General features: G+C 45.6%; 1 protein-coding gene across 1 annotated transcript in view; it reads left to right on the forward strand.

Annotated features, from left to right (window-relative positions):
- Positions 1-5,330: 5,330 nt before the first annotated feature.
- dctd (dCMP deaminase) overlaps positions 5,331-24,384 on the forward strand; it is a 33,664-nt gene continuing 14,610 nt past the window's right edge. The window contains exons 1-3 of the mRNA XM_063220473.1: positions 5,331-5,481; positions 9,126-9,237; positions 13,149-13,284. Of these exons, the coding sequence (XP_063076543.1) occupies positions 5,441-5,481; positions 9,126-9,237; positions 13,149-13,284 (289 nt within the window). The 5' untranslated portion in view covers positions 5,331-5,440. The remainder of the gene's footprint in view (positions 5,482-9,125; positions 9,238-13,148; positions 13,285-24,384) is intronic.

Raw genomic sequence — 24,384 nt, forward strand, 5'->3', positions numbered from 1 at the left:
GGAGTTGGGGGGCAGGGTGGTTTAAGGACCATATGCCTCAATTAATAAATGTGATTAGGTGCTTTTTGAACATAGCCAGTTTGGGGGCTTGGCGGATATGGAGAGGTAGACTGTTCCAAAATAGAATCCAACATCACTCATACAGTAGTCATACAATAGAGCACATTTTACCTAGGTTTGCATTGACCAATTCAACAACACTCCCAGCAAAGTGGAACTTCCTCAGTCCACCTGTCTTGCAAAACATGAATAATTTTGGATTGGCTGTAAGGGCAACGTCAGTGTGTTCTGTAATTGTGGGAATCAGATTAAATGGCTCAGGACACAGGGTCAGAGTGGGAAGATGGGGGTGTGGGGACTGCCAAAAGACACAGGAGGAGAACTGAAATATGCAGGAACCCAAACAGATCCTGCAGGGAGGCTGTCCAGATGCCATGACAGTCATAACAAAAACATTGCTGGTATATCACTTACAAGACTGTAGGCGAACTCTCGTCACCGGATGCAGAGAGACAGGGAGCCCTCTATCACCCACCAAGGGCAAAGGCAAGCTACAGGTGTGAAATGCCTGTAATGGTGCAATGCAATGCTCCCTAACCAACCGAACAGGATGCCTGCAGATACTTTATGGTTGTAGTCTCTCTTTTAGAACACCCTTAACTCGTAAGAACACGACATTATAAATGTGTTATTACCAGAATGGCAATGACCAAGTCATAGTACATTTGTAATGGCCCTGTGTAGTACTATCGTAATTAAGCTTTCCATGACTACTACAGCGTGCCTCAGATGGTACGGCGTGCATTATGGGGCTATGCAAGACAGAAAAGTGTAAAAAGTGAGGGATGGACTGAAGATTTGTAACACAGCCTCTAGATACATTTTTAAAAGGCAATAAAATGGACTACTGTTGATTAGACCTGCAACTCTGAAAAAAATGCATGACTTTGCTAAATCACTGTAAAGATATTTCTTCTCAGAAAACTTTTAGTCTCTCAAAACAGGCAGCACATCACACTAGTCCAGATTTCTTCTGCACATGGACCTTAGTCCCGTTAATAAAAGACAATCACTAGTCAGGCTGCAACAAGAGGAATAGCCGCAGCAGGGAATCCAGTGGGGGAGAAGTGACAATGAGTAAGCTGGGAGTATGAGGAGTCTGGGTTTTTACATATGAATACCATCACCATCATTTGGTGGGGAGGTGGAAATTAGTTTCTAACCAGGCCTACTAACTGGTCCTTTGAATATATCATGGTTAGACCTACACCTAGGCCCATGTTGTAACTTCATTCAATATTATGATATTATGCACCAATTGTTTGGGGCTAGGGCTGGGCAATATGTTATCTATCTATATCGTTATCGTGATATAAAAGTGCATATTGTGACCTTTCTCCTATATCGTTTATATCGTCATAGTAATTTGATCAGTTTTATACAATTGAATATCATTTAATTTCATTTCATGTTCTCACAATACTCACTATAAGTTCATGTAACTGTAAAAATAAGATAAAAAAGATCCATTTTAAAGAAAGGTTGTTTTGCGACATAAAAAATAAAGAGCAAATAAAGAGAATAACTGAAAACTTATGTAATTGTGCTATATCGTGATATATATCGTTATCGTGATATAAAGCGATCCATATCGTAATATTTTTTTTTTCCATATCGCCCAGCCCTATTTGCGGCTATGCAAAAAAGAATTAGTAACAGTGATGGGAAAACTGCATTCATTTGTTAAACTCCAGTGCCACATATTCCAACTGACCAGGTCCAATTCAATTCATACCTGTCCAATTCAACCAGGTGATAAAGGCGGACAGGACTGTTAAACCAGGTCATCTGGAATATGTGGCATTCTATTGTAACTGATGAATCCAGGTTTCCCATCACGGTTAGTGACACCTTTAACCCAATTCAGCAGGCGTTTTTTTGCAGATGCTAAAATGAGTTCAAAAGTAACCTTGTGGAGTGTTACAAGTAAGATCCACACCAGCCATGTATCAAACGTCACCACATCTGATGAATATCCCGGGGTAACTTCTTTTCTGGGCTCCATTAGCTAGGCTTAGAATACTAGTAATTCATTTCAATTCTTACAAAAGGTCTATCTTCGTATTGCATTTGATTTGGTCAAATCGAATCTTATCAGCAAAGAAAGGGATTGTTGAGTGATGTCATTCTGTATGCTACATTTGAATTGAAGTGACAGAGTTATTATAACCTGGCTTATTGAATACTTTGTACCTCATGACAAGACGATAGCGATTAGAAAAGGCAGATCCAATGTTTTTTTTCTCGATACAGCAAGGCCAGATCTGTGATATGAACTGAAATGTAGTGCAAGCAGTTGATTTACCAGAAAAAATACCCCCCCCCCCCAACAAAACCCCAAGACATTCGATAGAGACTGTTTCTCAGGGAACTGAGGAAATGCAATGTCAACAAAACCAGGATTAATAAAGCCATAGAAAACATTATCACTGTATCCATCACTATATCCATCACTGTCTGTTATCAAAACTCTGATTGCTTTGTCAAGAGCAAAATTGCCACCGAAGAATCATTCGTGATGTCCATCAGTCTTCAGGCTATAAGACTGCTCCCAAATCTGTGCAAGAAAAATCAATGGTGACCCTTCTCATCCAGGCCATGACCTATTCCAATTGTTCCAACCCCAGGAGTACAACTCACCTTAATAACAGTGTCTATCCCTTCTCCAGTCAAACTCAACCTGACGTATTATTTATTATTTCTTGTTATTATTTTATTTACCTTCTACTACAATGTTCTCTTGCTCCCTTCACCACTCGCCCCCCTGACAGACTTACAGGCTGACCCACAGCCAAAAAGTTGTGTGAAAATACATTCATCTTGACTCGTCTGCAACAATTGCACACAGGGCCCCAGGGCAAGACACTGTTAGGGCCCCCTATATGGCCTGCCAAGGTCATAATAGAGCCCCTACCACCAATACGGGAGGACCCTGCTACCAGCACCCCCCCCCCCCTCCCAAAGCCCCGCCCATGCTCATCTTGTATCTTAGCATTCATATGACAACTACCTCCAACCCCACCTCATTCTACTGATACTATATAACAGCAATAATAATATTCATTATCCTGACAACAACCACAGTTTAGGAACAACAGTGCACTGCTCTGTACATCGCTCACCTCCGAACATCAGTCTATTCTTCTGACACTGTAATCAATATAGCGACTGACAGACATTTCCCATCCTTGCCTGCTGGTATGTGCTGGAAAAGCTGGAGCTGGAATTAGAAATGGGAAAGTTCCTTTTCTCCCACTCCTCTTGTCATTTCTGATGAATGGTTGCTTGAGGCTGATAAAAATTGTGTCTTTGAATGGTTTGCTTGTTGACTCACCAGGTTGTCATGGTGACAGCAGGGGTATTTTAAAACCTGTATGAAGTACTCCAAGTCATCCAAGGTAGGCCAGTGCACCATTTCGAAAGACAAAGACTTAAAGGAGCACTTCTGCCAATTTCAATATACTGTTGTATTGCTCACGCTACCCTGACTTGTCACCTGGTGATGCTGCATTTTTCAGCTCAGCCCTTTCCGAGATCTGAGCTATTAATGGGGGCAGCTTTTGTTTACATTTTAAAAATCCTTAACATAGGCCTACTCTAAATATTTTCCCCAAAGGAATTGATCTTTGCTAGTTGTCTGCTGATGTTGCATAACCTTTTGGATGTTTTTTGGGAATAAATCAAGATGTTTTTTTAATTTTTATGTAAACAAACACCTGCCTCCATTACAATGACCAAGATCTCGGAAAAGGCTGAAGAAAAATTAAAACAATTCTCAGGTACTGACAAGTCCAGGGTAGTGTGAGCATTAAAATTGCATGTTGAAAGTGGCTGAAGTTATCCTTTAAAGAGAGAGTTAGAGATACAAATCGTTATGCACCTGTCACTCATAAGCTTATCACCAGTGCTAAAAACCTGCCCAGGACTAGAGCATCAGCATTCTTACAGATGAAAGAAGAGCATTGCCTTAAACATTTAAATCCTAAATCTAGGAAAATAAATGATTCTGAAATAAGTAAGAGGACATGAAGCCATGTTGAATTTAAGATCAGAGGTAACTGGTACAAAGTGCATTGTATGATTTACAGGCATACACATTTCCACTCATTGAGCTGGCCAATGTCTGACACGAGTCCTTCATTAGTTTGTAATTCACATTTTCATATCCTATTCCACAATCCACTCATATCCTACTCATCTATCTAGTGTGTGAGTCATAACACCATTTAGCTGGATGTTAATTGAAAAAAACCCAAAATGAATAGGCTAGGAAGGCTACATGTAGGCCTATTTGTAACGACCTCCTAACATGACTTTGTTAACCAGATGCACACATTGTCACAGACTTTTCATGGTCTTTTTGGGCCTCTTAGACAATCATGTTTGCAAAAATGCAACAGTGTTGTTTTGGTCTGGTTAGATAGACATATTGTATAGCCTATCTATATAGGAGTATTTTAAAATTAAGGACCAGGTGGAAAACGTAGGCCTATGGGCAGCTCAACTTTATGAATCTATTTTTTTGTTTTGTTTGCTTGTTTTGTTTTTCATTTATTCAACAACATATGTGTGTGTGTGTGTGTGTGTGTGTGTGTGTGTGTGTGTGTGTGTGTGTGTGTGTGTGTGTGTGTGTGTGTGTGTGAGAGGGGGGGGGGTTGCACTTTCCATTGTCTGTCTGCCAATTACTAACCTCATTGACCTGGCTTGGAGGTGTGTGAGAGTAGGTAGAATACCTATGGTTTGGGTGGGTGGGAGAGTGTGGGGAATCATACGGGAAGCATAAATAATAATAAAAAACACACAAACAAATAAGAAATAAAACACTGACCCCACGGTTACAAACAGCTTAGTAAACGAACGACACATCCATTCATCTCTAGTGTTGTTCGACAATACCATTTCACTGCCACGTGGTGGACATGGAGGGGACTGCAATGTGTAAAATGCCACTTGCCAGCTTTTTGTGGCCGTTTCATTCTCATTTATCTTACACAATCTTGTTTTAGAACGCCTTTTTAGCTCATGCTTGTTTAAGATATTAGTTTTTTTTAAACTAAGTAATCGTTCATTTACGTTGGCTAAATCAAAATGGATTTAGTTTTTTTTTTTTTCAGACAAAGCCACTACTCTGAGTTACTTTTCGCAAATTTCTGTTGATTTCTAGTTCTAGCTATTTGTGTTCTCAAGCGGCTGTGTCCATGCTTCAGATTTCAAGGCAACAAGTTGAGCAATGCATACCTATGACGTAGCCCCAGACGTGTGCTGCAAACTCTGCCGGGAATTTTTTCGCGGGAGTTTTGGCTTCCGCATGTCTCACTGAAAATTTCATCGAAATCATCATCACGCTGGTCAGCAACTGAAATTGAAAGGCAGTTCAACGATGAGTGAGGACAACATCCTAGAAACAACTCACCTAAATGGGTAATGTTTTTTTCCCTAACCAGCTGTGTAGGATACATTTTAATAGAACTATGATATGATGCCGCGAATTAGTTGTTTACATATTGCTCGTTTGGGTCCAGAGCTCGCAGTTTGACATGTTTATGGTGTTACGGTCACCATTTCCCGTAAACAATTAACCTAATTTGAAACGAATTGCCATTATAATCCACACTAAGCGTAAGCGTGACAGCAGCTGCAAAACAAAGTTGGGAGTAACATTTTCTTGAATAAACAACACTTCCTGATTCACCCCCCTAGCCGCGACGTGTGTGTGGCTTTCACAGTAACATTCTCGATTATGGCAAACTACAACAGCACATACTATAGGCCTTGTGACATTTCAGCCGTGCTGAAATCTGCATTGCTGAAATTGTGTGACTACCAATAGATACGTACAAACAAACCACACTATGAAGTATTTCTGATTCGGTCTTATTTCTCTTATGACTAAAAGCCAAAATCTGATTCCTTCTCAAGAGACCATAGCCTAAACGTAGGCGTATCTGCTGCGTCACTTTAACAGCAATATTTCTTTCCCGTTTTGAAATCTAAATTGTCAATGACCCACATACCCTCAATTCCGCACTCAACGCTGGTCTGGTTAGGGGACCTCTAACATCACCCTCCCGCTGCCCACTTATGCCAAACCTGAAGGGGGTCCTTTACTGGCAAAGGAGAGGCGTAAACACTGCCATCCCTGTGCTGCCTCTTCACCACCCACACAGCCATGGAGAGGGGCCTACATCACCTAAGGGTGCCTCTCAAGTGTGCCGCTTTAACCCTTGCCTGCTTTGCCGAGGGGAACTTTTGGCCTTGCTGTGCTCATTCAGGTGTGTGTGTGTGTGTGTGTGTGTGTGTGTGTGTGTGTGTGTGTGTGTGTGTGTGTGTGTGTGTGTGTGTGTGTGTCAGCCATTCAATTGTTAGAAAGGAATATGCCAAGGGGGTGTCTCTGTGGTTATTATAGTTGTTTGAGAGCCTGAAATTAAGCAACACTAAGGACCACTCCTGAATGACTTGGTGAGTACAGCGACATTTGAATAATGAGGAGCCTCTATCCTAAGTATTCCTATTGAAATCAGCCCCCAAGGCACACAACACACACACACACACACACACACACACACACACACACACACACACACACACACACCAGGGGTTTTCCCACCAGTCACTGTGGCAGGTAGATTTTAAAATCTACCAGTCACAAGCTATTTTTACCAGTGAAAGTGACTGGTGGGTTGAAAAATGTACCTGTCAGCCCTGAAATTTACCCGTCCTTGGCGGGTGGATGGGTGCTTATTTCCAACCCTGACACACACACACACACACACACACACACACACACACACACACACACACACACACACACACACACACACACACACACACACACAGTCAGAGCTAGACAGCCTAGCAGAGGCAATAGTTGGATCAATATTATATAGCTTTAGATGTTTGCACATTATTAACATTGTCTAAATATTACACTTAGCTAAATGGCTAAGTAGCTAAATATGTTCTGGATCTTTTTTTTTTCTTGCTTGCTGCCATGTCCACCTGTGCAAGTCTCGAGTGAGCCCAGGCACACCTGTGAAGCTTGCATGCTGCTTTTCAAATCACAGGCAGGTAATTTTCCTGCCTCTGCAACCAAGGCCCTCTGCCAAAAAGAGGGTAAAGAAAGAGATGCATATTGAAGCACCAGGGGGATTGCTGGCGGGAGCGATAATCCATGCAGCTCTCGGGAAGCGGTGTGGCTAAGGATTCCTTAAGTGAATTCCCTGGAGAGAGCCGTGTTAGCCCAGCGTTCATCCCGCCCAGCTGTGCTGCCACTTTAGCAATCGGGACCCATCACGATCTGGACCAATGGGAGCCCGGGGACTAATGCGCTTTCCCCGCATCTCATTAGGAGGCTTCTGTGGGCATGACGAGACATAATGTGCCCATACGTGGCTTTGGAGCCAGATGGTGCCAGCGTAGCGGTGTGAAAGGGGTTCCGTTTCGTCTTGCACGTGGGGGGACTGCTAAGTGGGGTCTTCTCTGAATACCCAGACGCTGATTACATAATTTCTAGTATGGAAACTTAAAAAACATAAAAGAGGGCCAAGAACTACCCCCTGGCTTCAATGTACCATACCATGCCTGTGGTCTATCCTCACTGTATGCACATTATAATATTCCATTTTATGGTTATTATGATGTCGTGTAGTGAGCATGGCAGATGTGGCAAAATACATCTTGAAATCTTCCCTAAATGTTCATGTTAGCTGGTATGTACTCAGTATTTTGCAGCAGTGATATTCTCTGTGGCAGAAGGTTTCCCTCGCACAAATAAACCTTCGAATTGTATAGTAATATCCAGAGCAATGACTGCTTACGTTCAGATAATTCATTTTGCATCGTTCTGTTCCACCAAGGACTTTATCGCCTTCCTTTTGAAGCCGCATCCTTTTTGTATTTTTGTTAAAGACTGTGTGGCTGTCAAAAAGCAACAAAGTGATGCCATTAAGCAGCTTAAACACACCTAAGGCCCGGACACGCAGGGTCGGCTGTGGCGTTTCAAAGCCATAACAAGGCCTGTGCTCCCTCCCACACACGGCCATTTGATTTTTTTTACCCTCGCAGCCTCCCAGGGAGCGGCAGATGAAACGCTCATGCAGCCCCACGTCCGCATCATCCTTTTGTGGGGTGGGGGAAAGTTGGCAGGCACAGGCGGCGGACAGACCAAGCAGAGATGCCAGACTGTCCCTCTCTTATTTTCTTCTTTTTTCGTTGTCACAGGTGCTTTTTGCTTTGAAAATCCCTGATCTCAGCCTCAAACTGGCACAAGGAGCAGGGCCTCGGCTGGGGTCTGCAGCCGATTCATGTCTCGCGTCTTAGCCGGCAACCTCGCTAATGATGGATGAAGGCAGAGAGAGCACAGTGGTGACATGCTAAATAATCATGCCCCTTAAACCACCAGAAAAAGCGGACACACTGCAGAGAGGACGGTATACTGCCGGGCAGTGAAGCTTGCTGTTAAACACAGACACCGACACCCACGAACACGCATGCATGAACACATGAACGAACACACAGGGATGAACACTCATGCTTGCCACACGTTCGATTCATATGATAAATTCCATGAAGAGAGCCTTAGCCTTGTCTTCATTGCCAAAACTGTGCTTTTAAACTTAAGAAGGGGCACAGGTGGTGGGTAGGATCAGAGCTGGATGAAGAGCTTGCAATCAGCACAGAGTCTCCTCTTCGGGAAGTGGGCCGTGCCCTCCTCCCTCGACTTGGCCGGACCGTGTGCTACGTTTTGAAAAAACCCATCTTGACTGAAGACCAGCTCTTTTTGTTCCTGGCGTCTTACTCTTTTTCTTCTCCCACCTCGGTTGCCTTTTATCCCTCTGTTCCCCAAGTCCCCCTGCATAACAGTGTTTCCAATTTCTCTCTGTCGCTCTAGAAGTAATTGAATCTTGCTATCTCCCACTTGTTTTTATGCTCTCCATGTGGGTTGGGTTGTATTCCTAATACAGTTTGCACTGACTCCTTCAGTTTGTAACCGTTTGACACAACTGCTCCCAACATCATGTACTCTCTTGCATTTGTTTTTTTCTGTCTGTTCCTCCCCCGTGTAGGACCCAGAATGAAGTGGTGGTTGGGAAGAGAGAGGACTATCTGGAGTGGCCAGAGTATTTTATGGCGGTGGCTTTCCTCTCTGCCCAGAGGAGTAAGGATCCCAGCTCTCAGGTATGACCTGCCTGACTACATGTCTACATCTTCATTCTCGCTTCATCTACTCTAAGGGGACTTTTCACACCTTTTTTAAATGCATATTGCATTCAAACAATGCATGCACAAACTTTTTTTGTCTTGTATCCTTTGTTTTTGTTCATGGTCGGTTGGTTTCTCTTTGGATGTCTCGTCATCTCTGTCAATCTCAGTACCCTATGTCCATTTGACGTCTGTCGATCTGCTTCTGTCTGTCTGCTTTCTCTCTTTCTCTCTTTCTCTCGCTCTCTCGCTCTCTCCTCCCTGTGTTCTGTCTCTCCCTCTCCTACCTCTGCTGACGGGGAGCTGATGTGAACACAGTAGCCAGCCCCAGCCCCAGCCCCATCCCCATCCCCACCCTGAGCCCCAACCCCAACCCCATCGTCTCTCTCTCTATAGTACTTCCTGCACCTCTCGGTATGAAACCTGTTCCAGTCAGGGGCTTCGTCATGAAAAATTAACTGGCCTGCCAGGCTCATCACGGCCCACAGCCGGCTCAGCTCCAGCAGCGGAGACCTGGGCACCCAGCAGGTCTTCGGAGGGCCTTTGAACAGGTTCTGTCAGGCCCGAGGCCAAACCAGGCTCGGTTCTGCCCGAGGAGGGGGTTGCTATGGCGCGAGGAATTGTGGGAAGGCGGTTGCCTGGCAGTTGGTAGTTGTTTGTATCCACGTCTATGCCCTTTTCATTGCCTGTCAGAGTTGATTGACTTGAGGTTGATTTTTGTAGCAAAGGTTTTTCAATTGATGCCCATTGCCCTGTGACTGTTTGGAGACGGTTTGGCTGGGAACAGTGGAAAAGTAGGGCACATCAACAAAAGTAAACTGTTTAGTTGAGTGTTTGTGGAGTGTGTGGAGGTGGAGGTGGTCTTTCTGACAATTTTTTTGTCAATGACTTTTTTTCCCCCAATATTGTCTCCCTTTACATGAGTTGGCCGCCTATGCACAAAAGACTTCTGTAAGCTCTTCCCATTGAACAGCTAGCCTGATATGTTTTTTGGCCTAAGGCTGTTTTCACACTTCGTTCGTTTTTGCTGGTTGGAACTCAAGTGCGATTATTTCCCTCTCCCCAGGCCCTGGTGGTTTTTCATTCACATTTTTCCTCGTGTACGCCGGGTTGTTTATATTATGAACATAATGCAACAATTTTATTTACCAATTTTGCCAGGGAATATGGCAAGCACGGGGAGAATAACAGAAACCGCAGTGTATTTTCTGTATGTATTATTCAGCTTTCTGGTAATTTCTGTCAATTTTGGCTCCGCTATAAATAATTTAAACTGCTACGATATCAAGGTTTTTCTGCAGCAATGGCCAGCAAGGTAGGTGGATTCACAGCTTTTCTGGAAGAAAAATATAAGCAGCTGCCAAGCCTCTAATTTATCCCCTAGACACCATTGTCAAATCTGCATTTTAGACATGAATAGTTTATCACTAACAGCTACTGTATTTATTATATGGGAATTCATGTCCCTGTCCATAGATTGTGATTGCAGGTAAAATGCAGCTCTTACCACATAAGAACGCATTCATATTGAATTAAGAACATGTTTCCCAAAAGTGTTGTCAAGCAACCCTAGTGTTATCCATGGTGAGAGCATGTGCCAAATGGTAGTCTCTGGTACAGTGCATGTACACCTGCGTGTGCATGTGTGTGTGCGCTCCCTATACCCCCCCCACACACCTGAATTGGCGAGTCCCAACGGGAGCGTCAGGGGCCAGGGTACAGCGGGGGCTCAGCAGGGCTTCATGCGTCCCACTAACCCCTCGCAACCTTCCCAGCAAGCCCCTCTGCAGGTGCTCACAAACCACACCTGCTGCAGGGAGTTAGGTGGAACATCAGGCCAGGATGAAGGGAATGGGGGAGAAAGCACAAGAGCGAGCGAGAGAGAGGGAAAGGGAAAGGGAAAGGGAGAGAGAGATGCAGATATCAGAACTACAGAGAAAGCGGGTAAGATGAAACGGATGATTCGTCTAGTTGGTGTTTTGTGTTGCTATTGTGTGGGGGAACGCATTTGTGTGCATGCGTGTCTTGTAGGCAGAATATCTTCTTTTGTATGTAGATAATGAGAGCTTTTTCCTTTGAAGCTCACCCCGGACCAGACAGAATGGGCCTCACTCTTCCCGGCCTTCATGTCTTTCGGCCGCTCTCCATGTTGGTGCTGAGTAAATGCTCATCTCTGTGTTGTGAGGGTGGGGGCAGGGAATCACAGAAAGTTAACTACCAACAGTGACGGACTCTTCTGAGAAAGAACACACTGCGCCTTTTATGAGAAGGGCTTTTTTTGCTTTAGTCTCTGTGTGTTTTTTGCCTTCATGTTTGCACCCACACTGGTTTTGCAGCCAGTCACTAATGGCCTAATGGTAAATCTCCTAATGTCTCGCCGTGCCAAGGACACTGAGCGTCTGATGCCGGTTTTGTGTGCGCGTATGTGTGTGCATGCACATTTGATTCCAGATGATGTTTTGGGTCATGCTGCCTGTCCGGCTCCTAGCCCTGGCAGGAGAGAGGAGAGAGATGTGGGCACAGCTGTGCATCGGCCCGTGCCCCCCACCGGTCAGAAGCAAAGGAGGGGGGGGGGATTTGGTGCTGGGTAGAAATAGTCATGAGTGAAACTGTGCTCCGAGCACGTTGCGCTGATACTGCTCAGATCAAAGGAGCACCCCCCGAAGAGCTGTGCGTTCCGCCGCTATTTGATGTTGGATGACAGTGGTGCTTCAGAGCTAGATACGTGCCAAGGCCAAGCACGAAGCATTTTTAATCTTGTGTATGTTAAAGACGGAGCGAGTGAGTATGTACAGTACACATGTGTGTTTGTATGTGTCTGTCAGTGTGTGCATGTGTATACGCATGCCTACGCACATCACTGTAAGTTGATTAGCGTGGTGTTAAATCGCTGCACAGTGACTTGTTGATTTTTTTCCCCTCCAATTGTTGTTTCTGCTGATTTTTAATCGGGTAGTTTGTTGCAGATGAGAAGCGAAGAGGCTTTATCGTGCCTCCTTCCTGGCGTGACGCATGATTTCTGTCGCTCCTCCGTAGCTGGGTGGCGTCTTAATGCCATTTGGCTCCTTCTAATTGGCGTCCCTCTGAAGCTGCTCCCAGCTGGACTTTTTTCTGCCTCTCTGCACACCCCGGAATCAGCTAACCTGAATAACTCGCCCCCCCAACCAATATATTGTGGCTTACGTGCATACGCACGCGCGCGCACACACACGCACGCGCACGCGCACGCGCGCGCGCTCGCTCAATTCAAGAAACTTTCAAACGACTGCTGCGCCCATTTATACACAGTCGAAACTCTTAATGCAAATTTGGCAGGAGAAGTGGAGGGAGGGAGGGAGGGGTGGAAGAGGAGGGAATAGGAGGCCAATTTCAAAGGGCTCGTATCAAGAGCTGCCTTTTGTTGGTTAGTGGGGCTGCCTGCCTTCAGCTTAACGTCGGTCCCAGTGACATCCATTCATGCAGTCGGATGGCCCACACCGCCGTGGCAGAGGGGCGACCTGCAGTGGAGTGAAGATGGCAGATGAACGCCTTTCCCTACCTCCTCCCCACACACCACTACTCCAACCCACACCACCACCACGATAATACTTGCAATACCGACTTCCTTCCTGCCTCCCTCCTGTCCCACCTTCCTCTGCCAGTCCTGATTTTCCTCCTTTCCGTCTCCCTTCTTTGTAAAAGCCTCAAGTCTCTGCCGTTTCCATGTCTTGGCGTATGTTACTTGTCGCTTCATTCAAGTCAAGAGTTGGGAAGTCAACTGTTGACGTGTTATTTTGCTGGTCACGACTCTATTTGTCTTTGTGTCCATTGTTATTTTCTTTTACCCCCTGAAATCGTTTTGTTATTGTGTTGTTAACTTGCTGTTGTCTGTGTTCTTCCTGTCCAAGGTTGGGGCCTGCATCGTGAACCCAGAGAACAAGATTGTGGGCATCGGCTACAACGGGATGCCCAACGGCTGCAACGATGACCTTCTGCCCTGGGCTCGTTCCGCATCTGATCAGCTGGATACGAAGTACCCCTATGGTGTGTATGAACACACAGTCTCATAAACCCTTTCAAAACACTTGAATCACATTTAATAACTTCATGTACAGTACGTCATGGGTGCTTGTCATACATAGGGCCCTATGAAATCCGTTTTAATTTTTCTCAAATTCCGTTTTATTTTTTCTCAAATTCCGTTTTTTCGGATTTATTTTTTGCCAAATCGGATTTTTTACATTTTTGAACGTATTTTCCCCTTTCACCCCCCCAACAAAATTTCTTAGTTATTTAGTTCAAACTGGTGGGTTGACAGAGCCAACCACTCATGGTTGAATGGTAGGTAGAGAAAAGAAAAGTAAAATTACCTACTAGCTTTTTGTAGTACCTCACCTATTCTACTAGGCAAAATTTGAGTGCTGTTGAGTATTAAGATTTCTTCAATGCTCTGACGGCCAGTGTTAGGACGCGGGAGACAATCGGAAACGCCGCTTGGGAGAGAGATGCGTTCCCTGTCAACATGCGCTCACATGGGTCATGGATCTGCATAGAACTTTTGTGCATCACCTCGCGTGGGCCAGATATGATATGGTGGCCGTATTTTGTGCTTGAAATGTCTTTTAGACTGATAAATGATGACGAAAATAATGGATTTTTAATTTTATCATAAGAAATGAGCAATTTCCGTGCAATTCCGTTTTAATGTCCACATTCCGTTATTCCGTCTCTGTTTTCCGTATCGCGGAAATCATAGGGCCCTACATACAGGGTGCAGCTGTGTAATTTTGATAAGAAATGCTAGGGCTGTGCAATATATCGAATTCATATTGTGATATCAATGTTACTGTCAAACAATATCTAATTTCAAAATATCGAGCTGAAACAATAGTTTTGTCATTTGTCAATGCTGCCAAAAGGTAGCGCTAAGCCAGAGATAGTCTAAGCAGAGATAGAACACTTCAGAGAGCGCCCATAGGAATGAACGGGGGAAATTGGCTACGCTAATATTGCGCGTGCTTGCATATATCCGACCTGTTCGGCAACAAGAGCCAATTGCTTGCTGAGCTGCACTGTCATTTATCACATCATCTTGCCGCCTCGACGCATGCGCTTTTACGATATCTCAAACCTAATCAGTATGCCCTCAGAATATGCTTACGCTGGTCGGTCGCTGATGACATGTGCGGTTCACATCCGGTAACTACACTTCTGATTTTTCAACAGAGTCCGCGGACACTTGATCCGCGGCGCAGAACGTGTCTCGTGAAATTCCGTGCATGAGCAGTTCAACACATCAGTAAGAAAATTATGATTCACAGCGTCGCTTTCATACTGTATATACGGCCAATCTGAGATAGCCATTGTGAACTAGTTTTCATTGTGATTCCAACCATATGGGTTGTGGGTCGCTCCTTTGTTCTATTTCTGTGTAATCATTCATTTTAGGACGCCCAAACATATCCCCCACTTCTGGTTTTCCGACAAATCGCACCCTGGTCTTACTAATCTGAATTAGAAGCCCCGACGCGTAGCCAATATGGCCGCCGAGTGTTCTATCTCTGCTTAGACTATCTCTGGCTAAGCGCAATACATTCCCCTCCACTTGAGCCATTGCGAGCACCGAGCAGACTTGATACCCAACCCTCATGCAGAACACCACTGTGTGTTTCTCTATGGCCCTCCACTCACAATGCTGAAGGGAGAGAAGAGTGTGAATTGTTGAGCACAATTATTTGTCTTTAAAAGAAATATCATCTTAAAAAAACACGATATCAATATTGATCGAAATAATCGTGATGTGGATTTTTTTTTTCATAATCGAGCAGCCTCTTCGAAATACCCCTATGGTGTGTATCAAACACTTCGGCCACTTGAATCACATGAATCACTTAATGTACATTATGGGTGCTTATAATATAAGGTGCAGCAGTGAAGTTGTCAGCAAAGTATGGGCTGATTATTTCAATTCAGCAACTCGGGCCGTCATTATGAGACGGACATAATGGATACTTTGGTCTAAAGCTTGTCCAAGTGATCCCAAACCTTCACCACGGCAGTTTTGCAGTTTTCTTTGTAACACAAGTGGATAATTGCATGTCGAGGCTCAGCTAGTGACCAATCAGTGAATACCCAAGCACTCCAAATGAGGGAAGAAAACCAGCACCTGCTCTGTAATTACCCACTCAAGTTTGGGCGACCAGTTCTGCACGCCAGTGAGATGTTGGCAGAGCTAGCTAACTAGCGGGAGTGAGCTGCTAGCGCTCTACTGCTTAATATAGCCCTTGCAGCTGTACAGGTAGCTGCTGCAACCTCCAGGACCCCCCAGAGCGAGCACCCATACGGTCTGCTCCCACCTGCCACGCACAACATACGCACCACCATCACTTCACATACACACACACATACCCACACACACACCCACACACACACACACACACACACACACATACCCACACACACACCCACACACACACGCACGTGTGAACATACACACAAACGTGCACAACATTCACACCACCACCATCACTGCCCCACACAAGGTGCACGTGTGCGCGTGCACACACTCGCGCACACACACACACACACACACACACACAGGGACCCCTGCCGGCGCCCCCTGCTGGCGCCACAGCTGTGCGGCTGTGTGTGAGAGTAGTGTGCCAGATTCAGGCCAAGACTATCTCTCATGGGAGGGCTCACTCACGTTTTCTCTCAAAAACCTTGCTGCCTCTCATCCTATCTTATCTCTTCCATCGTCATGGCAGCCAAGTCCCGCATCCCATTAGAGATGCGCGGCGTGCAGGGCAGGCAGCTGTATGTGCGTGGTGTTGGGTTGGGTGCTTGCTTGCTTGCTTTCCGTATCAGCGATGTTGTCTACCGCTAGGCAGAAAGGAGGTTGTGACTGATCTACCTAGTCTCATGAGAAAGTGTATCATACAACGCAAGGTGAGGTACCACTTTCACGTTGAGTGTTACACTCTTTCAAATTTTTAATGTTGTACTTAACGCCAAAGTGAAGGTGTGGGTATGCCTTTTCAGACAAAATACATACGTGCAAACACATGCCTTAACTGACGGTTAGGTTTAGGGCATAGTTTGGGCATAGTTTTGTGTTGTATACTGACAGTTTAGATTTAGGAATTGTTTTGGTCAAGGCACATTTTCGTATCCATAGTCCTCATTTCGCACAGCATAAATGTCCACGTGGAAAAACCCAAGCGCGTCAAACCCATTAAATCACAACGTCAAAGTGGTCCCCTGACTCGCGTTGTATTTTACACAATTGCATGAAACTAGGTTGGATTGAATTGATGAGCACTGTGACTGCAGAAGTGAAAGTACCGTCTGCAGTGCCAAGTAGTGCCAAGGAAAGAAGAAGAAGAAGAAGAGTAAGAAGAAGAGTAAGAGGAGGGCGATAAAGAATAGAACAGTGATTCTCAAAGTGTGGTCCGGGGACCACTGGTGGTCCGCAACAGAGCTCAGGTGGTCCGTGAGGGGATTTCTATTTATCCAAGACTAGCTAGTAGTAGGCTGTATTTTTTTTTAACATTATTACATATCTAAATTAATCGAAATTTGCAGTGTCAAATTAACACCCCTCCACTGTCAGTTCAGTTGACAGTTGGTCCCTGAACATTTTTGGGGGGACAAAGTGGTCCTCGGGCCAAAAAAGTTTGAGAAACACTGGAATAGAACTTGGCTCCTACTAGCAGCATCCAATGAGAGCCGTGGAGCTATGGAGGATGGTGGATGAAGAAGAGAAGTAATGGAGAAATGGTTTCAGGGAGTGAGGAGGGGAAGGTGAGGGGAAAACAACTTGGTAGGGTGCCAGCAGGAAAGATCAAGATTCAGAGGCGGTCAACACAACAGGATCCAATCTCCCAGGTGGAGGTGGAGGATAGTGGCACGGTCACTTTTTTTTTTTTTTTTTCAAACCACCCTGCACCGACCTCTCCTTCTCTGCTGATCCTCCTCCTTCCAGTGGTAATCGCTCACTGCCGCTGGCTGATGTGGGTGCCCGTGTCTGCTGTTGACCTGTAGATGGCGCTGATGGCTAAGTCTTGTGGTAGGTGAGCAACAAGGGGAAGCACTAGGCAAGCCAAATGGTGAGCCTTGTCAATGAGCAGCAGTCCTCCGGGGCTCTCTTCTGCTGTCCTCCCTGGCCCAGGTCTTAATAAGTCAATTAGGCCATCTAGTGACCACCAATGGCACATTTTTAAGGATTGCCGGAGACGCGCACAAAAAAATGCCCACAGCAAGTCCTCTGCTTTTATTGCTCTTAAGCACTCTGAGCAATTTGAAGAATTTCTTTTTAAGGCTTTAGTGGACAATACTTTTGGAAAGAAGAAATAGTCTCGGAGGCGAATTTGTCATCTTTCAGATGGTGCCATGGACAATAACAAGATACACCACTCAGCGCAATAGACCTTTTGATTTTTCGACTTCACACTCTGGCAGTGGCTGCGGCGACTGTATCTGTGGCCGATGAGAGGGCGGTGTCACGGAAGGACACGGGTCTCCATGGGGCAAATGTGCGCATGCTTCCATTACCTAAAACGACACTCAAGAGGACGATAGCACTGAATGGGGGAAATGAATGTTCCGGCTGCAACGCACAAGGTGATGCTGTGTCAGCAGTTCCGTCAGGCAAAAAAAAGAGTGAGTGTGCGTATGCGTATGCGTGTGCTTGGGGGTGGGCTAACTTAATAGCAAGAGCTTTTGGTTGGCACCCTCTCTCCTGAAGGAGGCAGGTTCCATGGTGAAAGGGAGAATGAGATATTGTGGTGAGAAAGAGAAACCGAGATAGATTTGGGGAGCTTGGGGCTTGAACGGTGTAATAGGGTTTGTCAGTCGTGTTCTTGGTTGACACTCTGAACTCTCGGCCACCCTCTCGGCCTCCTGTTAGCATTTTAATGCCATCTGTCACCTCATGCCTCAATTGCTTGTAGATTTACAGGGTTTTGGCAGTTCACATAAAGGACCGTGTGCAGTTGTCCTTTGTGTGTGTGGTGTGTGTGTGCGCGCATTGCGCGACTACACCATGTCAGCAAGGCTCCAGGGAGATAACCGCGCTACCTAGAAGTAGCCACAAATTAATTCCACGCGCCACCATTAGCCCCCACTGAAAGCATTCCGTTCCACATAATTATCATTTAACAGCCATTCTTGAGGAGAGTCTCTGTTTCCATACACACACACACACGCAGACACTTGCGCTGCTTTATCTCCGGCCCTCTCTCTTAGTAATCTCCTAAGCCCCGGAATGTGGAACAATTATAGCAGAAAAATTATTTGGGACTGAATAGTGTAGTTTTTTTTCTGTGTGGTGTAGTAGTAGGAGGCACACAAAAAAAGAGGGAAGCCGAACAGCATTTATTTATTTATTTATTTTTACCACCACGTCCTTTCTGTCAACTCAAAGCGGTGTTTGTGGCTTGAGTCGGTCGGCACAGCTGCCATTGTGTAGCGGGGGAATAACGACAGAGAAGCTTAACCGTCTGCAGTGCACCCACCGATCTCCCAAATCGGTGTTTATTATTTTCACCACAGCTAACACGGACTAAGCGACTGCGTGCGTGCGTGCACGTGTGTGTGTGTGTGTGTCTGTGTGGTGGGGAGGTGTGCAGCATTTGTGTGCTGTCACAGGCTGCCGGCGGCCAGAGCAATGAGAATCCACAGGTGCTGCCCACAGTCCACCTCCAGCACTGGCTGGCTGCCAGGCAATGGTGGTGCACAGACTAGCCAGCGCAGGCAGCCCTCAAGCCAAGCCAACCCCTACTACACACAAAATACTCACCAGCCCACACACGCGGTCATGTAGCTTTGTAACCTGACCACCACACTAGCTATATTGACCTAATGATATTTGTGAACGTTCCAGTTCTGAAAACTTGTGTTTATGAGTGCATGTATGTGGTGGACCCTGTGTGCATGTATATGTGCATGCATGTGTGTGTCCGTGTGCGCATGTGTTCATAGCTGCGGCACCTTCTGCACGGTGGGCAGCCTGAAGCTTGCTGTCCTCTTTCCTCTGTCTCTTGCCGGGTCTGTCTCATTAGCTTGGACGGTGCTGAGAAGGACAGAGAGCACCTCACCAGCCATCTGTCTACACCCTAACAAGAGCAACACACAGACACAGACACAGACACACAGAGAGAGATGCCTACACGTGTCACACACTTACTCACTCTAACTTCCATTCCACATACATACACACCCGCACGGATATGCACACAATATGAATATATGAATAGGCTGACAAAGACTGCAAGCATTTCTGACATTCAGCGGTGTGGTGTGAAACCTTGTCAAGGTCTAGGATGAAAAGGATGGAAAGAATTTAGAAACATGCCTTAGAAACACTGCAAGATAACTTGGAGGGGGAAAATATCTTTCCCTGGAAATGAAATTCTTTCTCTTCGTTCTAAATAGGTATCCGAACGGACAAACGGCACTGCAAAAATGTCTGTTCTTGCGTCACACACATATGCGTGAGAAGGAATGTGTGTCTTATTTAGCATGTAGTGTGATGTGCTGTTGCAAGTACCTTTTACACTACATAAGCACAGCCACATCACATTGAAATAATAATACCCGCCGTGTCATGTGACCCTGTTGCAAAATACTGCTTATCTGTGTCGGTCTATGGCACGCTCTTGCCATCGGTCTGTGGCATGCTCTGTACATTTTACATTTCTGAAAATAGGGGCCCACTAGGGTGCAGGGCCCACCGGTGAGTCAGTTCTGGGGGTGGGGGATGGGTTTAAGCCAAAAGTGCCCGGGCCCCATTTCTCCCCCAGTTCAGCCCTGGCTCTGCCCCTTCATTACCATTTAGCCCTTTATCCAAACAGCAATGGCTACCTACCTTACTGTAATGCTGCTAGTAATCTAATCAGCCCTGACTCACTGAAGCGTGAAATAAACGAAAGTCTCATTTTAGCGTCGAGTCTCCTGTAGTTTAAAATATATATATATATATATATATATATATATATATATATATATATATATATATATATATATTCCCAGGGAGCTGGCATACTAATGAGTGTGTGCATCTGTACTGTAAGGCAAGTAAGACAAAAGCATATGCTAAATGGATCATTAGTGTGAAAAGATTATGCTTTCTCTTAACGCTGAGCCAGTGCTTTAACACCTGCAACTAAATTGTGCAGTCAGTGTACAAACGCACACTCGCACGCAGACACACACAGGTCTATCCCGAGAGTGCAATTGAACAGGAAACGTGTAGCCCACTCTGATACCATTCTCACCATGTCCATTCTCTGAGGGTGGACATCTTCACTATTAAGGTTCGAAAGTTCTTGAAATAATGTAACGAAGAACACCTATTTCTATTGAATAAAATACTTTCATGATCTCAAGAAGGCTCGATTGTCCTGCGATCGTAAACAAATACTCCCATTTCTTCAAATACTCAAATTTGGTCATTTACTCTGCTCAAAATGTCATTATGGATTTTGAGTGCTGAATTTACTTGTATTAGCAGTAGACCAAAAATGGGGTCTCGCGAAGACTTGACCATGCAGGGAGACTATGATCCAAAAGCTGAGGTCATGTTGAGGCAACTATGTAACATTTTATAGTAGTATAGGGGAAGGTGCAGCAGCTTCATCCTGGTTTATACAGTTTATACCTGTATATTCCCCTCCGCTGTGTCTACACCCCCAAGTCCTCTGTGGCCACACCCCCAAGTCCTCTGTGGCCACACCCCCAAGTCCTCTGTGGCCACACCCCCAAGTCCTCTGTGGCCACACCCCCGAGTCCTCTGTGGCCACACCCCTAAGCCCTCTGTGGCCACACCCCTAAGCCCTCTGTGGCCACACCCCCAAGTCATCTGTGGCCACACCCCCAAGTCCTCTGTGGCCCTCCTCACAGCACAGAGAATCTCCCAAACCACTGTGGGAAGAGCCCTGATGACCTCCCATGAACTTGACACAGACACAGTAACTCTTTCCGGCCTTAGCAATTCCCAGAGAGGCTGAACTGGGGGGAAAAAAAAACAGTTTTAGTGCTCAAACGTTAAGAGAATCATTTATCAGTATTGACATCTCAGTTGCCTGCCTCCATATTTGGGCTTTGACTCTTTTCAGTCAAGCAGCTATTGATAGATGGCTGTACAGCACGCTTTTATTGCCAACACGTCGTTTTAAAACTGCTGTAAAACGCCAGTGATTTAACTCCATATAACGGTTTGTTGGCCAGACTGTCAGAGTAAGGCTTTTTTTTTGATGGATCCGAATATGCTTTGCTTTAAACAGCCAGTCAGACTAATGAGCACTCATGAGAATGTAAGTGGAACACAACATATTAAGAAAAGAGAGGGAAAAAAAAGACTCATACGAAGCCCTTCCTGCTGCATGTCTGTCATTTGAAGCTGCTTTGGCTTTATATCTGATGCCTCAGAAAACTGCTAGCAAGGTAACAGCAGTTTAAAAAAAACCAAAAAAACATGGCAGCCTTGTTTAAGAGTATGTGAAATGTAAGGCCAGTGTAAGCCTACGCAGACAGCCGCTGATCTTGCCAGACATATGGATATGTATGGAACAGTCTACTATTGCACGTTATAGGTTTTTAATGAAGGCTGCAATATAATCATCAATAAAAAGGTACTGGCCAGATTCATTTGGTCATATATTAGCTGCGTATGGGAATTAAAACATTTTTCATTTTCCACATAATAATTTCGGTAATTACTGCCTTAGAGAGTACAATATTTCAGTTTTAATTGTTGTGTGAAGTGTGCTGTTTAGAGTGTTTCAACTGCCAAAATGTTTCCAGCGTCGCTCAGGTGTGCCTGCGCGAGACGTATTGGCATGTTGATCCCGTGGAGGAAAGGTAGCTGCTGACCCGGCTTAGACAGCACGCAAGTTACACACACACACACACACACACACACACACACACACACACACACACACACACACACACACACACACACACACACACACAGACGTACACTCAGAAACAAACCTAAGCTGCGCCATGAGAAACATTTTTTTTTGCTCCTGTTGGCAGTAGCGCAAAACTGTGGCCTTTGCTGAAACTCGGCATGAAGAACAGGCATGTGGATTCCGTGCAGCCACACAAGTCGCTTGTATGTAATTGGCCGCAGGTGGAGGCTCCCATTCCAATGCTGTACCCCTCCCCCCACCACCACCACCACCAAACCCACCTCCTCCCCCTCCTCTCTGAGTTAGTCTTTAAGTTTTGTCACATCTTTTTTTAATCATGCCGTATTGATGGCTGCATTGTGGAAAATGAATAGGCATGGGTACTGAAAGGGAGATGTTATTCATTTTTCCTTGCGTTTCCACCTCTTTGTATTTGTGTTTAAGAACAGAAAATCAATGTGTAGTTGCGTAGTGGATAGTTGTTGGGGGTTTTTTGTTTGTTTTTGTTAAAGGTGTGTTCTGTGGTGAGGAATTCTAAAGAGTTTGTGTTGTGTTTTGCTGTGTTCTGAGAACAGAGAAAGCTCAACATTGGTGGTTGGTTAATGTTGAACAGCAGAATGATGGACATGGATTTTCCCCTTTGCAGCATAGCCACTATCAACTTCTCATTACATGGAAATGTGAGGGGAGGCGAGGGCTGTTCTTCCTTGCAGATTTAGTTTGGGGGGAGGACTTGAGTTTCATCCATTTTCTCTCTTCCTCTCTTCCTCTTTTTGGCCTCCTCCCGTCTCACGCATTTTTTTCTTTTCCCCTCCTTTCAGAGAGACGACGAGTTAATGTTTTCACAGATGGAATAAATTTCCCATGTTGTGTTTTGCCGGCAGTTTTTTCCGCTAAGCCGAAAATTCCTCTCACGCTGTTAGTGGAGACAGTACAAAGTCACATCCTGCAAACTCCTCTCTGTCTCCATCCTGCTCCCCAATAGCACACCCATCTCTCTCTCTCTCTCTCTCTCTCTCTCTCTCTCTCTCTCTCTCTCTCTCTCTCTCTCTCTCTCGATCCCCTCCAAACTCCAAACTCAGTCACCCAGTGTTGTGTAGTGTACCCCCGTCTCTTCTCTCATTAAAGGCGTAATGGTATACTTAGTATCTGTCACAGGCCGGGGTGGCTTGCCTGTCCTTGTCACTCCCCCATTGGGAAAACCATAACAAGGGGACAAATGGGGCAGCTCTGGTTTTGACTCTAATGATCCCACTCTCGCTAACCCTTCCGCAGCAAGCCAGCCATGCAGATGAGTGCTGCTCGTGCTATCGATACCCAGGCCCCATATGGCAGGAAGCGCAGCGCAGTCGGTCAGGCAGGAGGGGGGTCTGATCAGAGTCTGCCTCCTTCCGAGTGGCTGTGGGCCGCTGCTCTTCAAAGCTGAATAATAATTGGCTCTAATACACAATTATGGGCAGCCCGAGTCGTAACCTAGTTAGCCGGCATTGTGTGTCCTGAAGTGCTCTCGTTGGAAGGATTGAATTACTACTCTCCCGTATAACGGAGTGCCCACTCTTGCCACCTGTGAAGAAGGCATCGGAAAGCGGCGCTAATTAACGACCATAAATATGTATGGATGTCGGCGTGAAATAAAAAAACGCCTAGTCGTGATCCTTTTCAACGTTTGTTTGAGAATGTTTCGTTCCGCTCCGCCAGTGCCAGTTTGGCAAATGGCACTTGTTACTTTTTAAACTTGAGTTGAACTTTACGAGGAGCATTAGCCTGCAGAGGGAAATTAACGCTGCGCTCATTTGTTAGCGTGAGGCATCGCAACATGAGACGCCATCGCTAAGCGCCTGCTTTTTGGTTAATGAATGTTATTAGTACGCGTCACTGAGAGTGCGTGTGTGCACGTGTTTATATGTGCGTGTGTGTGTGTGTGTGTATGTGTGTATGCGTGTCTATCTTGCCATGTGCGCCCCAGCATGTTCTGGTCCAGTCACACCTGTCACTCAAACCGTCCACATGGTTTTTCTTCCCCCAGATTTCCATTTTTTTGTGCATTATTGATTTCCTTACACTTTCACATTCCAGTCATTCACATCCTCCTCGCGCCTCCTCCTCCTCCCCTCCCTTCCTCCCTCTCTCTCAATTTCTCGTCTCCTCTTCCCCTCCCTCCCTTCCTCTCCTCACCTCTCTCCTCTGCCTTGCTCGTTGAATGTGCCAAAGAGAAATGGGAGGTGCG

Source organism: Engraulis encrasicolus, chromosome 16, assembly GCF_034702125.1.
Source record: "Engraulis encrasicolus isolate BLACKSEA-1 chromosome 16, IST_EnEncr_1.0, whole genome shotgun sequence".
In the NCBI taxonomy this organism is placed as follows: Eukaryota; Metazoa; Chordata; class Actinopteri; order Clupeiformes; family Engraulidae; genus Engraulis; species Engraulis encrasicolus.